The sequence below is a fragment of the Mustelus asterias genome, chromosome 23 (genome assembly GCF_964213995.1).
Source record: "Mustelus asterias chromosome 23, sMusAst1.hap1.1, whole genome shotgun sequence".
NCBI lineage: Eukaryota > Metazoa > Chordata > Chondrichthyes > Carcharhiniformes > Triakidae > Mustelus > Mustelus asterias.
In genome coordinates, this window is record NC_135823.1 from 2,461,913 (window position 1) to 2,478,919 (window position 17,007).

The 17,007-nt window shown below is 49.6% G+C and overlaps 1 protein-coding gene across 1 annotated transcript in view; it reads left to right on the forward strand.

Moving 5' to 3' along the window:
• Positions 1 to 9,767, forward strand: part of unc93b1 (unc-93 homolog B1, TLR signaling regulator) — a 50,349-nt gene extending 40,582 nt beyond the window's left edge. The window contains exon 12 of the mRNA XM_078239904.1: positions 7,194 to 9,767. Within this exon, the coding sequence (XP_078096030.1) occupies positions 7,194 to 7,496 (303 nt within the window). The 3' untranslated portion in view covers positions 7,497 to 9,767. The remainder of the gene's footprint in view (positions 1 to 7,193) is intronic.
• The last annotated feature ends 7,240 nt before the right edge of the window (positions 9,768 to 17,007 follow it).

Here is a 17,007-nt window from a genome sequence, read left to right on the forward strand (position 1 = left end):
TTCTATCAATAAGCCAATTTTGTATCCATTTAGATACCTCACCCTGGATCCCGTGAGATTTAACCTTATGCAACAACCTACCATGCAGTACCTTGTCAAAGGCCTTGCTAAAGTCCATGTAGACAACATCAACTGCACTGCCCTCATCTACCTCCTTAGTTACCCCTTCAATCAAATTTGTGAGACATGATTTTCCACTCACAAAGCCATGCTGACTGTCCCTAATCAGTAGTGGAAGCCTAACCCTATATCTAATCCTATCCTGTGCCTTTCCTGGGAGGGTTTGGTGGGGGACACTATCAAGGGAGCATTATTTGGTGTCGAACCCATGCTGTACCTGTCATGTGAGTGGTTGACGGGGACAGTTTCGAGGGAGCTTTACTCTGTATCTCACCCCCTGCTGTACCTGTCCTGGGAGTGTTGGTTGGGGATAGTTTAGAGGGAGCTTGACTCTGTCTCACTCCCTGCTGTACCAATCCTGGGAGTGTTAGGTGGGGCTAGTGTAGGGGGAGATTTACTCTATATCTAACCCTGTGCTGTACTAGTCCTGGGAGTGTTTGGTGGGTGATGCGCTATCAATTAGGCAAAAGACTACTTGTGTGCCAATACAACTGTAGGCTTTTATTCATAACAGAATCAGGAGCACATCCCAACAGATAACCAACCTGGACTGAACAAGGGGGAGGAGACAGCCACCTTTATACTAGGTGATGAGAGGAGGAACCGAACCGGCAGTGGATGTGTCCAGGCATAACAAACACACAACGGTGGTCCATATAGGACAAAGGCACAACTGAAGTCCACCACATTCACCCCTCCTTTAAAAAAAAACAACACGAGGGTGAAGCGGAAACAATATCACAAGTCCAGACGAACCGGTGGCTTGATCCACCGTCGCGATCGTCGTAGTGCAGGTCGCAGAGTCGTCCGAGCAGGGAGCGGTGTCAGCCCAGGCTCCATGCAGTGAGCGTCGAGAGGAGGCGCCAGGTGGTGTGAAGCGGACCGATCCGTCGTCCCGTCCAGTCGTCGGGTACTGCGTGGCGACGGCTCCGGCGACTCAAGCGAGCTGTACATGGGGGCGAGAGGAGTGAGCAGTGGCCCTGGTGGTGTATGGAGAACAGTGGGAACTGGAGCTGGGGGGTGGGGGGCTGCAATGGGCTCTGGACGCACAACATGGGAGACTGGGACTGAAGGGGGGAGGGGCGTCGCGGTCTCTGAGTGGACAACACCAGGGACAGTGGGGCGGAAGGACGTGGTGGCCTCAGGGGCACCCGTGGGTGCCAAGTCACGGACAGAGACCGTGTCCTCCCGCCCATCAGGGTATGCTACATAAGCGTATTGAGGATTAGCGCGGAGCAATTGGACCTCCTCGACCAAGGGATCTGCCTTATGGGTCCGGACATGCTTCCGAAGCAGAACGGGCCCCGGGGACATCAGCCAATCTGGGAGCGAAGTACCCGAGGAGGACTTTCTGGGAAACAAGAACATCCGCTCGTGAGGGGTCGTATTGGTCGCTGTACACAAGAGTGACCTGATTGAGTGTAATGCGTCTGGGAGGACGTCTTGCCAATGGCTGACTGGAAGGCCCCTAGACTGTAGCGCTAATAGAACAGCCTTCCAGATGGTTGCGTTCTCCCGCTCTACTTGACCATTACCCCTGGGGTTATAGCTAGTGATGCGGCTGGAGGCAATGCCTTTGGCGAGCAGGTATTGCCTCAGCTCGTCACTCATGAATGAGGACCCACGGTCGCTATGAATATAGGATGGAAAGCCGAACAGGGTGAAGAGCGTGTTCAGGGTCCGAATCACCGTAGCCGTGGTCATGTCCGGGCAGGGGAAGGCAAAAGGGAAACGCGAGTATTCATCGATGACATTCAGAAAATAAATATTGCGGTTAGAGGAGGGGAGGGGGCCTTTAAAATCAATGCTAAGGCGCTCAAATGGGCAAGTGGCCTTTATAAGGTGCGCCCTACCTGGCCGGTAGAACTGCGGTTTGCACTCTGCGCAGACCCTGCATTGCCTGGTAATCGTCCGGACTTCCTCGAGGGAGTAGGGCAGGTTACGGGCTTTGACAAAGTGGAAAACTCTGGTGACACCCAGGTGACAGAGATCGTTATGGAGGGACTGTAGCTGGTCCAGTTGGGCGCTGGCACATGATCCACGGGACAGGGCATCTGGGGGCCCATTGAGCTTCCCAGGCCGGTACATGATGTCATATCTGTAGGTGGAGAGCTCAATCCTCCACCGCAAGATCTTGTCATTCTTAATCTTGCCCTTTTGCCTGGTGTTAAACAGGAAGGCAACTGACCGCTGGTCCGTAATTAAGGTGAACCGTTGGCCCGCAAGATAATGGCGCCAGTGCCGGACGGCTTCCACGATGGCCTGGGCCTCCTTCTCAACCGAGGAGTGTCGAATCTCAGGGCCTTGTAGGGTCCGGGAAAAGAAGGCCACCGGACGGCCCCTTTGGTTAAGGGTGGCAGCTAGGACAAAGTCAGACGCATCACTTTCCACTTGGTATGGGATGGATTCATCCACAGCATGCATCGCGGCCTTCGCGATGTCCGCTTTGATGTCGTTGAAGGCCCGACGGGCCTCCTCCGCCAGGGGAAAAGAGGTCGATCCTAGGAGCGGACGGGCTTTATCCGCGTAACGGGGAACCCACTGGGCATAGTAGGAGAAGAAGCCCAGGCATCATCTCAGTGCTTTGAGAGTAGTAGGGAGGGGAAGCTGCATAAGGGGACGCATACGGGCTGGGTCGGGACCAAGGACACCATTTTCTATCACGTACCCAAGGATGGCGAGGCGGCGTGTCCGAAAGACACACTTCGCCTCATTATATGTCAGGTTCAGGAGAGTGGCATTACGGAGGAATTTTTGTAGGTTGGCATCATGGTCCTGCAGGTCATGGCCGCAGATGGTGACGTTATCCAGATACGGGAAAGTGGGCCGTAGCCCGTGCTGGTCCACCATTTGATCCATGGCCCGCTGGAAGACTGAGACCCCATTGGTGACACCAAAGGGGACTCGGAGGAACTGGTAGAGGCGACCGTCCGCCTCAAAGGCAGTATATGGGCGATCCTCCGAGCGGATAGGGAGCTGGTGGTAAGCTGATTTTAAATCGATCGTAGAGAAAACCCGATAGTGCGCGATGCGGTTGACTATGTCCGCGATGCGGGGAAGAGGGTATGCATCTAGTTGCGTATACCTGTTTATGGTCTGGCTGTAGTCAATCACCATGCGGTGTTTCTCCCCTGATTTAACTACCAGGGGCTGGTGCTGGCCTGGAGAATACCTTCCTTGAGCAAACGTAGTATTTCGGACCGAATGAAGGCCTGGTCTTCCGCACTATAACGCCTACTTTTGGTGGCTATAGGCCTGCAATCCGGGGTGAGATTATCGAATAAAGGGGGGGGGGTAATCTTGAGGGTTGAGAGACTGCAAGTGGTGCGCGGGGGGCGCTGCAGTGACGGCGCCTGGCAGACAGAGAGCGGGGGATAAGGGCCATCATAGGGTGACGCTCCTATGATGGGTGAGGAAATCTAACCCCAGCAGTACAGCTGCGCAGAGTTGCGGCAGCACGAGGAGCCGAAAATGCTCGTAGACTGTGCCCTGTACCGTCAGCGTCACCAAGCAGCACCCGAGGACCTCCACCGAGTGGGAATTCGAAGCCATGGAGATAGTCTGGCTCCAGGGCCGCACGGGAAGGGCATATTGACGCACTGTGCGAGGGTGTATAAAACTTTCTGTGCTCCCGCAGTCGAACAGGCAGCTTTCTGCATGGTCATTTACCTTGATCTCCATTATTGACTTGGAGAGTTGGTGAGGCTGCGACTGGTCCAGGCAAATCGATGCCACCGTCGCATCCAGGAAGAATCCATCTTCGTCCGCGTCTGATGACGTCACGGATAAAGCTTCCTGCTCGGCGCGTCTTGATGACAGCCTCATAGATGGCGATTCCCGCGCATCCGGTGACCGCATCAAAGATGGCGACTCCCGCACTTCCGGTGACCGCATTAAAAATGGCAATTCGCGCGCAGCCGCTGCCTGCATTAAAGATGGCTGCGCCCGCGGAACACACGTGGCGCCACGAGACTTCGGGATTGGCTTCGCCCGGCAGACTTGAACGAAGTGGCCTCGCTTACCGCATCCGGAGCAGATCGCATCCTTCGCCGAGCAGCGACACCGAGGGTGCTTGGATAGGCCACAAAAGTAGCATTTGGGTCCCGCTGGAACAGCCGTCGCGGTGGAACCGTCGCTGGAACGGGATGCAGGGTAGGCCCTGAGATTGTGGGAGGCCGCTTCTCGCGTTTCAGCCATCGTGGCCGTTTTCCGGAGATCCAGGCCATCCTGTTCAAGCAGGCACTGCCGAATGTAAGTAGACTCAACACCTGCAATGTAGGCGTCCCGGATCAGGTCCTCCATGTTCTGAGCTGCTGAAACAGCCTTACAGTCGCAAGCTCGAGCTAGGACCCGCAGGGCGCGCAGAAATTGGGCGCACGATTCTCCTGGCTGCTGCTTGCGAGTAGTTAGGAGATGTCTGGCGTAGACCACGTTAGGGCTCTTTCGAAACTGCCCTTTTAGGAGTTCTATAGCGTCCGCGTATGTAGCAGCGTCCCGGAAGATACCGTAGACTGCATCGCTTACCCGGGCGTGGCGCACGTGGAGCTTAGCTCCGTCGGAGTCGACGGCCACAGCGGCGTCGATGAATGCTTCCAAGCAGTCCAGCCAATGGTCAAATTTATCGGAGACTCCGACCTCTTGAGGGTCTAATGTTAATTTGTCGGGTTTTAGAAGCTGCTCCATGTTGGTCAAATGTTATGAATAAAATTGATGCGCTATCAATTAGGCAAAAGACTACTTGTGTGCCAATACAACTGTAGGCTTTTATTCATAACAGAATCAGGAGCACATCCCAACAGGTAACTGACCCGAACTGAACAAGAGGGAGGAGACAGCCACCTTGAAACTAGGAGACAAGGGGAGGAACCGAACCGGCAGGGGATGTGTCCAGGCATAACAAACACACAACGGTGGTCCATATAGGACAAAGGCACAACTGAAGTCCACCACAGTGGGGCTAGAGTAGGGGGAGATTTACTCTTTATCTAATCCTGTGCTGTACCTATACTGGGGTGTTTGATGGGAGACAGTGTAGAAGGAGCTTTACTCTGCATCTAACCCCATGCTGTACCTGTCCTGGGAGTGTTTGTTAGGTCAGTGTGGAGGGAGATTTACTCTGTATCTGACACGGTGCTGTAAATGTCCTGGGAGTGTTTGATGGAGACTGTAGTGTGAGCTCGACTCTGGATCTACCCTTATGCTCTACCTCTCCTGGGGGTTTTTGAAGGGGACAGCGTAGAGGGAGCTTGACTCCGTAATTAACCCTGTGCTGTACCTGTCCTGGGAGTGTTTGATGGGGACAGTGTAGAGGGAGCTTTACTCTGTATCTAACCCCATATTGTTCCTGTCCTGGAGTGGTTGTTGGGACCCTGTGCTGTAACTGTCATGGGAATGTTTGATGGGGCCAGTGTGGAGGTAGCTTTATCCTGTATCTAACCATGTGCTGTACCTATGCTGGGAGTGTTTAATGCGGACAGTGTCGAGGGAGCTTTACTCCATATCTTACCCCGTGCTGTACCTGTCCTGGGTGTGCTTGGCGGGAAGGCAAGTGCAGAGGGAGCTTTATTCTGTATCTAACCCCATGCTGTACCTGTCCTGGGAGTGTTTGATGGGGCCAGTGTGGAGGTAGCTTTACTCTGCATCTAACCATGTGCTGTACCTGTGCCGGGAGTGTTTGATGGGGCCAGTGTCAAATGCGCTTTACTCTGCATCTGACACGCTGCTGCAACTGTCCTGGGAGTGTTTGATGGAGACACTGTAGTGTGAGCTTGACTCTGTATCTAACCTTATGCTCTCCCTCTCCTGGAAGCGTTTGATGGGGATAGTGTAGAGGGATCTTTACTCTGTAGTGAAACCCATGTGGTACCTGTTCTGGGAGTGTTTGATGGGGCCAGTTTGGTGGGAGCTTTGCTCTCTATCTATCCCCTTGCTTTACCAGTCCAAGGAGTGTTTGTGGGATCAGTGTGGAGGGAGATTTACTCTGTATCTAACCCTACGTTGTACCTGTCCTGGACATGTTTGATGGGGACAGTGTAGAGGGAGCTTTACTCTGTATCTAACCAATGTGCTGTACCTGCCCAGGCAGTGTTTGTTTGGTCAGTGTGGAGGGAGATTTACTCTGTGTCTGACACGGTGCTGTAAATGTCCTGGAAATGATTGATGGGGGACAGTGTAGTGTGAGCTCGAATGGGTGGCACGGTAGCACAGTGGTTAGCATTGCTGCTTCACAGCTCCAGGGACCTGGGTTCGATTCCCGGCTTGACAGTGTAGAGGGAGCTTTACTCTGTATCTAACCCTGAGCTGTAAATGGCCTGGGAGTGTTTGATGGCAACAGTGTAGAGCGTGCTGGACTCTGTATCTAACCCTGTGCTGTACCTGTCCTGTGAATGTTTGATGGAAACAGAGTCAAGCTCCCTGTACACTATCTACCCCGTTGCTGGATGTGTCCTTTGAGTGGCAGATGGGGACAGTGGAGAGGGAGCTTTACTCTGGATCTAGCCCTGTGCTGTACCTGACCTGGGAGTGTTTGATGGGGGACACTTGCAGAGAGAGCTTCACTCTGTATCTAACCGCATGCTTTACCTGTCCAGAGAGTGTTTGATGGGGACTGTGTCAAGAGAGCTTTATTCTGCATCTAACCCCATACTATTACCTGTCCTGGGAGTGTTTGATTGGGCCAATGTAGAGGGAGCTTTACTCTGTATCTAACCCCGTGTTGTACCTGTCCTGGGAGTGTTTGATGCGGGCAGTGTAGAGGGAACTTTACTCTGTATTTAACCCCGTGCTGAACCTGTCCTGGGGGTGTTTGACGAGGAGTGTAGATGGAGCTTTACTCTGTGTCTAACCCCATGCTCTATCTGTCCTGGAAATGTTTGATGGGGGACAGTGTCGATTGTGCTTTACTCTGTATCTAACCCCGTGCTGTGTCTGTCCTGGAAGTGTTTAATGGGGACAGTGTAGAGGGAGCTTTACTCTATATCTAACCGTGTGCAGTACCTGTCCTGGGAGTATTTGATGCAGACAGTGTCGGGGGAGCTTTACTCTGTATCTAACTCTTTGTGGTGTTGCTCCAGGTGAAGTTATCAATCCTCTTGGTCACCCTAGTCGTTGCTGTTCTCTGCTACCTGTGGATGGAGAGGAAGCTGGAGCGCCGCGTCCCGTTCCGCATTCCCCGCATCCCCAAACCTCGGCACAAGGTGCGAGGCTACCGCTACTTGGAAGACGACAACTCAGACCAGTCGGACGATGAGGAGAAGCCCTGGGAAGATGGGGAGGTGGCTGTGAATGGTGCTGAGGAAGATGGTTTAAATTCTGGTCTCCAAGGGCAGCAGCTTCCTGACGAGGAGGCGAGAGAGCGTGATGATGAGCCGCTGTGAGGAGCTCCAATCCCTTTTCACTCCCGAGTAGCCAGCTACACACTTCCTTCACCGTTCGCTTCCTTGCTCCTCTCTCGGGTCTCATTGCCAAGACTTAACCGAAGCATTCTGAACACTGCAATTCTCCAAACTCTCTCTCTCTCTCTTTAAGAAATCCCTCGAACTGCTATGCTTCCACCTATCTTTGAGTGAAGGGGAGGCGATGGCCGAGTGGCATTGTCGTGAGACTATTAATCCTGAAAACCAGCTGGGGGACCCGGGTTCGAATCCCAGCACAGCAGCTGGTGGAATTTGAATTCAATAAAAATAATCTGGAATTAATAATCCACTGATGACCATGAAACCATTGTTGGTAAAACCCATCTGGTTCGCTAATGTCCTTTAGGGAAGGAAATCTGCCGTCCCTACCTAGTCTGGCTGCATTTGACTCCAGAGCCACAGCAATGTGGTTGACTCTTAACTCCCCTCTGAACAGGAGCAACTCGGGATGGGCAATAAATGCTGGCCAGCTAGTGATGCCTGTGTCCCACGAATGAATAAAACAACTGTGCCTTCCTTTGTCCAAAAGCCTCCTTAATGCTCTGCCGAAGTGCCCGTGGCACCTGCCCTTGCTCAGGGTACCCGTGGCACCTTCCTTCACTCGGGGGATGCCCACGGCGCCCGCTCTCACCCAGGGTGCCCACGGTGGCCCCCTCACCCAGGGTGCCTGCGGTGCCTCCCCTCGTCCAGGGTGCCCACCTCCCCTCGCCCGGGGTGTGCCCGAGGCGCCTCCCCTTGCCCGGGGGGGAGCCCGAGGCGCCTCCCCTCACCCGGGGTGCCTGCTTGCCTACCTGAGCAGATGTTGAGGAAGCTGATGTGCACATCCCCAGAGCCCAGATTTGAGAACATTCCGGCATTGGCAACCCGAGATTTGCCCTGCTTTGCTTCTCCTGGGATAGGGTGCCCACCCCGCTGTCCCAATGTTTTGCCATTCTTGAAAAATAGTGGCGAGAGAAGTCCACTTCAATGCGTTTGATTGGTTCTTGGATATGAAATATCCTTTCCTCACAGTTTTACAACAACCGAAATTGTTGGGGGTCATGTGGATTCCTAATATAAATTGGGCTTCTGGTCCAGTACCCTAATGAAAGAGTGTGGCAACCAGAACTGCACCCAGTATTCCAGCTGTGGTCTGTCCAGTGTTTTGTACAGCTCCAGCACAACCTCACTGCTCTTATACTCAGTGCTGTGGCTAATAAAGTCAGGTATTCCATATGGCTTCTTAACCACCTTTATCTACCTGCCCTGCTGCTTCCAGTGATCTATGGACATGCACTCAAAGATCCCTCTGGTCCTCTGTTTTTCCAAGTGTCGTATTGTTCATTGTGTATTCCTGTGCCTTGTTATTTTCCCCAAAATGCATCACCTCACACTTTTCTGGGTTAAATTTCATTTGCCACTGTTCTGCCCTGATCAGATTTCCAGAATCCACAGTATTTTGCTTTTGATGTTATAAGTTTGAAGATGACACAAAAATTGATGGTCCAGCAAATAGCGAAGACCAAAGCCTCAGATTACGAGACCAACCCGTCTGTATCGCCTAAACGATTGGACATTCAAATCCATTCCAAGGCTGGCTGTGGGGAAAGTGCAATGACTCATCCGTAGTACGAAAATACACATTACTGGGGGCAGTCAACTTCAGTGGGGTAAGAACGGATCTGGGTCAAATAAATTTGAGTCGAAGGTTTTACAGGGAATTTGCTAGTTGATCAATGAGAGGAGATGGTTTGGGTGCAGCTGAGGTATAATCCCTCGAAAGGGACAAGATGGGACACATTGTCGTATGAGGAACGGTTGAGGACTCTGGGTCTGTACTCATTGGAATTTAGAAGGCTGAGGGGGGATTTTATTGAAACTTACAGGATACTGCGAGGCCTGGATAGAGTTTATCAGTCACAATTAAGGCTTGCATTAACACTGCAATGAAGTTACTGTGAAATTCCCCGAGTCGCCACACTCCGGCAGCTGTTCAGGTCAATGCACCCAACCAGCACGTCTTTCGGACTGTGGGAGGAAACTCTGTGCTAATGCTCTCTCCACTCACATTGTCTATACCTTTAAGACTTGATTCGCTGTAAAGACTCGCATTCCAATCATTATTCATTATTCTGTAAATTGAATTTGTGTCTTTATATGCCCTGTTTGTGAACAGAACTCCCACTCACCTGACGAAGGAGCAGCGCTCCGAAAGCGAGTGGCGTTTGCTACCAAATAAACCTGTTGGACTTTAACCTGGTGTTGTGAGACTTCTTACGGAGGAAACCCACGCAGCCACGGGGAGAACGTGCAAACTCCAAACAGACAGTGACCCAAGCCAGGAATCGAACCCGGGCACCTGGCGCTGTGAAACAGCAGTGCTAACCACTGTGCTATCGTGCCGCCCCGAGTGGACGTGGAGAGGGTGTTTCCACTAGTAGGAAAAACTAAAGCCAGAGTGCACAACCACAGGTTAAAGGGACGATCCTTTAAAACAGAGATGAGGAGGAATTTCTTCAGCCAGATAGTGGTGAATCTGTGGAACTGTTTGCCGCAGAAGGCTGTGGAGGCCAGGTCATTGAGTGTCTTTAAGACAGAGACAGATAGGTTCTTGATTAATAAGGTGATCAGGGATTATGGGGAAAAGGTAGGAGAATGGAGATGAGAAAAATATCAGCCATGATTGAATGGTGGAGCAAACTCAATGGGCCAAGTGGCTAAATTCTGTTCCTATGTCTTATGGTCTTACGCATGAGACCCTTTAGAAGGATGGGAGGAGATCCTGATTGAAACATATTAAACTCTAGCAGGGCTGGACAGACTAGATGCAGAGAGAATGTTTTCCCTGGTTGGGGAACCTCGAACCAGGGGACACAGTTTCAGGATATGTGCAGGCCAGTGGGGCTGAGATGAAGAAAGATTTCTTCACTCAAACCTGTTGAATTCTCCACTACAGAAGGCTGGCTGTGGAGGCCAACTCACTGAATGTATTAAAAAAGGAGAACATGTCCCTGTCTACATCAACGAGGATGAAATAGAAAGGGTCGAGAGTCTCAAGTTTTTAGGTGTCCAGATCACCAACAACCTGTCCTGATCACCCCCATGCCAATACTATAGTTAAGAAAGCCCACCAACTTTCTCAGAAGACTAAGAAATTTGGCATGTCACCGACAACCCTCACCAACATTTACAGATGCACCACAGAAAGCATTCTTTCTGGTTGTATCACAGCTTGGTATGGCTCCCGCTCTGCCACAGACCGCAAGAAACTACAAAATTCGTGAATGTAGCCCAATCCATCACGCAAACCAGCCTCCCATCCATTGACTCTGTCTACACTTCCCATTGCCTTCGCAAAGCAACCAGCATAATTAAGGACCCAACGCACCCCGGACATTCTCTCTTCCACCTTCTTCCGTCAGGAAACAGATACAAAAGTCTGAGGTCATGTACCAACCGACTCAAGAACAGCTTCTTCCCTGCTGCTGTCAGACTTTTGAATGGACCTACCTTGCATTAAGCTGCTCTTTCTCTACACCCTAGCTGTGACTGTAACACTACATTCTGCATTCTCTCATTTCGGAGACGTGGGTAGAACAAGGACAGGAATGGTTGTTGGACGTTCCGGGGTATAGATGTTTCAGTAAGCGTAGGGAAGCTGGTAAAAGAGGTGGAGGAGTGGCATTGTTAATCAAGGATAGTTTAACGGCTGCGGAAAGGCACTTCGAGGGGGATCTGCACACTGAGGTAATATGGGCTGAGGTTAGAAATAGGAAAGGAGCGGTCACGTTAGGAGTTTACTATAGGCCCCCAAATAGTAATAGAGCCGTGGAGGAAGAAATTGCTAAGCAGATTATGGATATGTGTGGGGGTCACAGGGTAGTTGTCATGGGGGACTTTAACTTTCCAAATATTGATTGGAACCTTTGTAGGTCAAATAGTTCGGATGGGGCAGTTTTTGTGCAGTGTGTCCAGGAGGGCTTCCTGACACAATGTGTGGATAAGCCGACAAGAGGTGAGGCCACATTGGATTTGGTAATGGGAAATGAACCGGGCCAAGTGTTAGATTTGGTTGTGGGAGAGCACTTTGGAGATAGTGACCACAATTTGGTGTCTTTTGTTATTGCAATGGAGAGGGATCGGGCCGTACGTCCGGGCAAGGTTTACAATTGGGGGAGAGGTAATTATGATGCGATTAGGCAAGAATTAGGGGGCATAGGTTGGGAACAGTAACTGTCAGGGAAAGGCACTAATGAAAAGCGGAACTTTTTCAAGGAACAAATACTGGGTGTCCTTGATAGGTACGTCCCTGTCAGGCAGGGAGGAAATGGCCGAGCGAGGGAACCATGGTTCACGAAAGAGGTGGAATGTCTTGTGAAAAGGAAGAGGGAAGCTTATGTAGGAATGAGGAAACAAGGTTCAGATGGCTCGATTGAGGGTTACATGTTAGCAAGGAATGAGCTGAAAAAGGGGCTTAGGAGAGCGAGGAGGGGACATGAGAAGTCCTTGGCTGGTCGGATCAAGGAAAACCCCAAGGCTTTTTACTCTTATGTGAGGAATAAAAGAATGACCAGGGTGAGGTTAGGGCCGGTCGAGGACAGTAGTGGGAACTTGTGTATGGAGTCAGTAGAGATAGGCGAGGTGATGAATGAATACTTTTCTTCAGTGTTCACCAAGGAGAAGGGCCATGTTTTTGAGGAAGAGAAGGTGTTACAGGCTAATAGGCTGGATGAAATAGATGTTCGGAGGGAGGATGTCTTGGCAGTTTTGAATAAACTGAAGGTCGATAAGTCCCCTGGGCCTCATGAAATATATCCTAGGATTCTTTGGGAGGCAAGGGATGAGATTGCAGAGCCTTTGGCTTTGATCTTTGGGTCCTCGCTGTCCACGGGGATGGTGCCAGAGGACGGGAGAATGGCGAATGTTGTTCCTCTGTTTAAGAAAGGGAATAGAAATGACCCTGGTAATTATAGACCGGTTAGTCTTACTTCGGTGGTTGGGAAATTGATGGAAAAGGTCCTTAGGGATGGGATTTACGACCATTTAGAAAGATGCGGATTAATCCGGGATAGTCAGCACGGATTCGTGAAGCGCAAGTCATGCCTCACAAATTTGATTGAATTTTTTGAGGAGGTAACTAAGTGTGTTGATGAAGGTAGGGCAGTTGATGTCATATACATGGATTTTAGTAAGGCGTTTGGTAAGGTCCCCCATGGTCGGCTTATGATGAAAATGAGGAGGTGTGGGATAGAGGGAAAGTTGGCCGATTGGATAGGTAACTGGCTATCTGATTGAAGACAGAGGGTGGTGGTGGATGGAAAATTTTCGGATTGGAGGCAGGTTGCGAGCGGAGTGCCACAGGGATCAGTGCTTGGTCCTCTGCTTTTTGTGATTTTTATTAATGACTTAGAGGAGGGGGCTGAAGGGTGGATCAGTAAATTTGCTGATGACACCAAGATTGGTGGAGTCGTGGATGAGGTGGAGGGCTGTTGTAGGCTGCAAAGAGACATAGATAGGATGCAAAGCTGGGCTGAAAAATGGCAAATGGAGTTTAACCCTGATAAATGTGAGGTGATTCATTTTGGTAGGACTAATTTAAATGTGGATTACAGGGTCAAAGGTCGGGTTCTGAAGACTGTGGAGGAACAGAGAGATCTTGGGGTCCATATCCACAGATCTCTAAAAGTTGCCACTCAAGTGGATACAGCTGTGAAGAAGGCCTATAGTGTGTTAGCTTTTATTAACAGGGGGTTTGAGTTTAAGAGCCATGGGGTTATGCTGCAACTGTACAGGACCTTGGTGAGACCACATTTGGAATATTGTGTGCAGTTCTGGTCACCTCGCTCTAAGAAGGATGTGGAAGCGCTGGAAAGAGTGCAGAGGAGATTTACCAGGATGCTGCCTGGTTTGGAGGGTAGGTCTTATGAGGAAAGGTTGAGGGAGCGCAGGAGGCTGAGGGGAGACTTAATAGAGGTTTATAAAATGATGAAGGGGACAGATAAAGTGAACGTTCAAAGACTATTTCCTCGGGTGAATGGAGCTATTACAAGGGGGCATAACTATAGGGTTCGTGGTGGGAGATATAGGAAGGATATCAGAGGTAGGTTCTTTACGCAGAGAATGGTTGGGGTGGGGAATGGACTGCCTGTAGTGATACTGGAGTCAGACACTTTAGGAACATTTAAGCGGTTATTGGATAGGCACATGGAGCACACCAGGATGATAGGGAATGGGATAGCTTGATCTTGGTTTCAGATAAAGCTCGGCACAACATCGTGGGCCGAAGGGCCTGTTCCGTGCTGTACTGTTCTATGTTCTATGTTTTATTTAATAGAATCATAGACACCCTACAGTGCAGAAAGAGGCCATTCGGCCCATCGAGTCTGCACCGACCAAATCTCACCCAGGCCCTACCCCCATATCCTTACATATTTTACCCGCTAATCCCTCTAACCTACGCATCTCAGGACACTAAGGGGCAATTTTAGCATGGCCAATCAACCTAACCCGCACATCTCTGGACTGTTGGAGGAAACCGGAGCACCCGGAGGAAACCCACGCAGACATAATGAGAATGTGCAAACTCCACACAGACAGGGACCTGAGTCAGGAATCGAACCCAGGTTCCTGGAGCTGTGAAGCAGCAGTGCTAACCACCATGCTACCGTGCCGCCCACTAACCACTGTGCTACCGTGCCGCCCAAATCTCTATCTCTATGTACTCTACTTCTGTCTCTATGTACGGTTTGCTTTGTATTGCATGCAAGAAACAAAAATTTTCATTGTATACCAATACATGTGACAATAATAAATCAAATCAAAAGAAGGAAAGTCGAGTCACAGGTGGACAGAGTGGTGAAGAAGGCATTCGGCATGCTTGGTTTCATCGGTCAGAACATTGAATACAGGAGTTGGGATGTCTTGTTGAAGTTGTACAAGACGTTGGTAAGGCTACACTTGGAATACTGTGCGCAATTTTGCTCACCCTATTTTAGAATTATTTGCACATTCTCCTTGTGTCTGCGTGGGTTTCCTCCGGGTGCTCCGGTTTCCTCCCACAGTCCAAAGATGTGCAGGTTAGGTTGACTGGCCGTGCTAAAATTGCCCCTTAGTGTCCTGAGATGCGTAGGTTAGAGGGATTAGTGGGTAAATATGTAGGGATATGGGGGCAGGGCCTGGGTGGGATTGTGGTCGGTGCAGACTCGATGGGCCAAATGGCCTCTTTCTGCACTGTAGGGTTTCTATGATTCTATGATTTCTATGAGAAATGATATTATTAAACTAGAAAGAGTGCAGAAAAGATTTACTTGGATGCTACCGGGACTTGATGGATTGAGTTATAAGGATAGACTGGGACTTTTTTCTCTGGAGCGTAAGAGGCTGAGGGGTGACCTTATAGAGGTCTATAAAATAATGAGGGGCATAGACAAGGTAGATAGTCAATATCTTTTCCCAAAGGTAGGGGAGTCTAAAACTAGAGGGCATAGGTTTAAGGTGAGAGGGCAGAGATACAAAAGTGTCCAGAGGGCCAAATGCGCGCAATTGGGGTGAGCTTAGGGGTTTTAGAAAAAAATGGGTGGCATGGACAAGTTGGGCCAAAGGGCCTGTTTCCATGATGTAAACCTCTCTGGCTCTATAAGGAGGTAGATAATTTCAGCAGGCCTGGCAGCATCTGTAAGGAGAGAAAAGAGCTGATGTTTTGAGTCCAGATGACCCTTTGTCAAAGCTGCTTTGACAAAGGTTCGTTTGGACTTGAAACGTCAGCTCTTTTCTCTCCTTCCAGATGCTGCCAGACCTGCTGAGATTTTCCAGCATTTTCTCTTTTGGTTTCAGATTCCAGCATCCAGGGTAACTTGCTTTTATGATGTAGATAATTCGATAATTTGTTAGATTTTAAGGACGTCAAAGGATATGGGGAGACAGCCGGAATATGGCATTGAGATCAAGGACCAGCCATGATTATACTGAATGGCGGAGCAGGCTTAAAGGGCTGAGTGGCCTGCTCCTGCTCCTTGTATCTGCTTCTAAAGTTGATAAGGCACCTGGACTGGATGAGATGCACTGTAGCATGCTGAGGGAAGTGAGAGTAGAAATTGCATAGGCACTGCACATGATGTCTCCAACTTCCTTCGATGGTTAGTTCCCAGAGAGATTGCAAGCGATACATCCTTGTTCAAAACAGGGCGTACAGATAAGTCCAGCTATAAGAGTTCAATGCTTTGGAGATAGATTCTTTTAGCAGAATGTTGAGGATCCAATTAGCGATTTGTTTATATCAGGCTTAATAGATACAAAGACTGATATCCAGTGGAGCCCCGTTGTAACGCGATGGTTGGGGGTTCATAAAATGTTATCGCGAATGTTATCGGGGTCGCGCTAAATCGCTAAACTGGAAAGAGCAAAAAAAAGGTCCAATGACTCATCGCGTCATATCCGATTTCACGCTAAATCACGTTACAATGGGGTCCACTGTAATGTATTGTATCATGTAACCGGGTTCATGACCTCTGGGCAAAGGCACCCCTAGGCTGTCAGTGACCACATTGTGATTGAATTTTGGATCCAATTTAAAGGTGAGAAGAGTGGATCTAAGATTAGTATTTTAAACTTAAATAAGGGTGACCTTGTGGGCATGAATAATGTGTGAAGTGAACTGGTACTCGGCTAGGAAATGGATCAATAAATAAACAGTGACAGATATTGAAGGAACCATGCTCTGAATAAGTATATTCCTACCATAAAGAGACATTGTAAAGGGAGGAAAAGCTATCCACAGATAACTAAAGAAGTTAGGGAAAGCGTCAAACTTAAGGAAGGAAACATAACAAAGATGAGTGGTGAGTGAGATGATTGGTCAAAATATAAAGAATGGCAGCAAATTGTTCTTTATTTAAAGGGTTGAAGGTTGCTTTGATCACATGATTCGATGGCGATGTCATTAGGGTGTTGCCACAGGATGCTGCTTTACTTTCAGTTTTGTATTCTGTGCGGGGCAGGGAACAGCTCTTCAATAAAATGTGTTGTATCTTAGTTTAAATCTGTGTGTGCAAACCGTGTCTTTAGATTTTCTGTTAAAACTCACAACCCTGAACATAGTTCGGACATTACAGGGATGGTTAGTGAGGAGTAAAGAAATTAGAGTGAGAAGAAGATGGCTAGAAATGTTAAAAAACTAGATAGCAAAAGTTTTGACAGATTTTTAAAAAGGAAAAGAGTAGGTAAAGCGATTGTTTGTCCTCTAAAGTGTGAGAATATTGATAGATAATAGATGGGCATCAGATAGATAATCGGTGGCACAGTGGTTAGCACAGCTGCCTCTCAGCGCCAGGGACCCGGGTTCCATTCCCGGCTTGGGTCACTGTGTGGAGTTTGCGTGTTCTCCCCATGTCTGCATGGATTTCCTCCGGGTACTCTGGTTTCCTCCCACAGTCCGAAAGATGTGCTAGTTAGGTGCATTGACCCAAACAGGCGCCAGAGTGTGGCGACTAGGGGA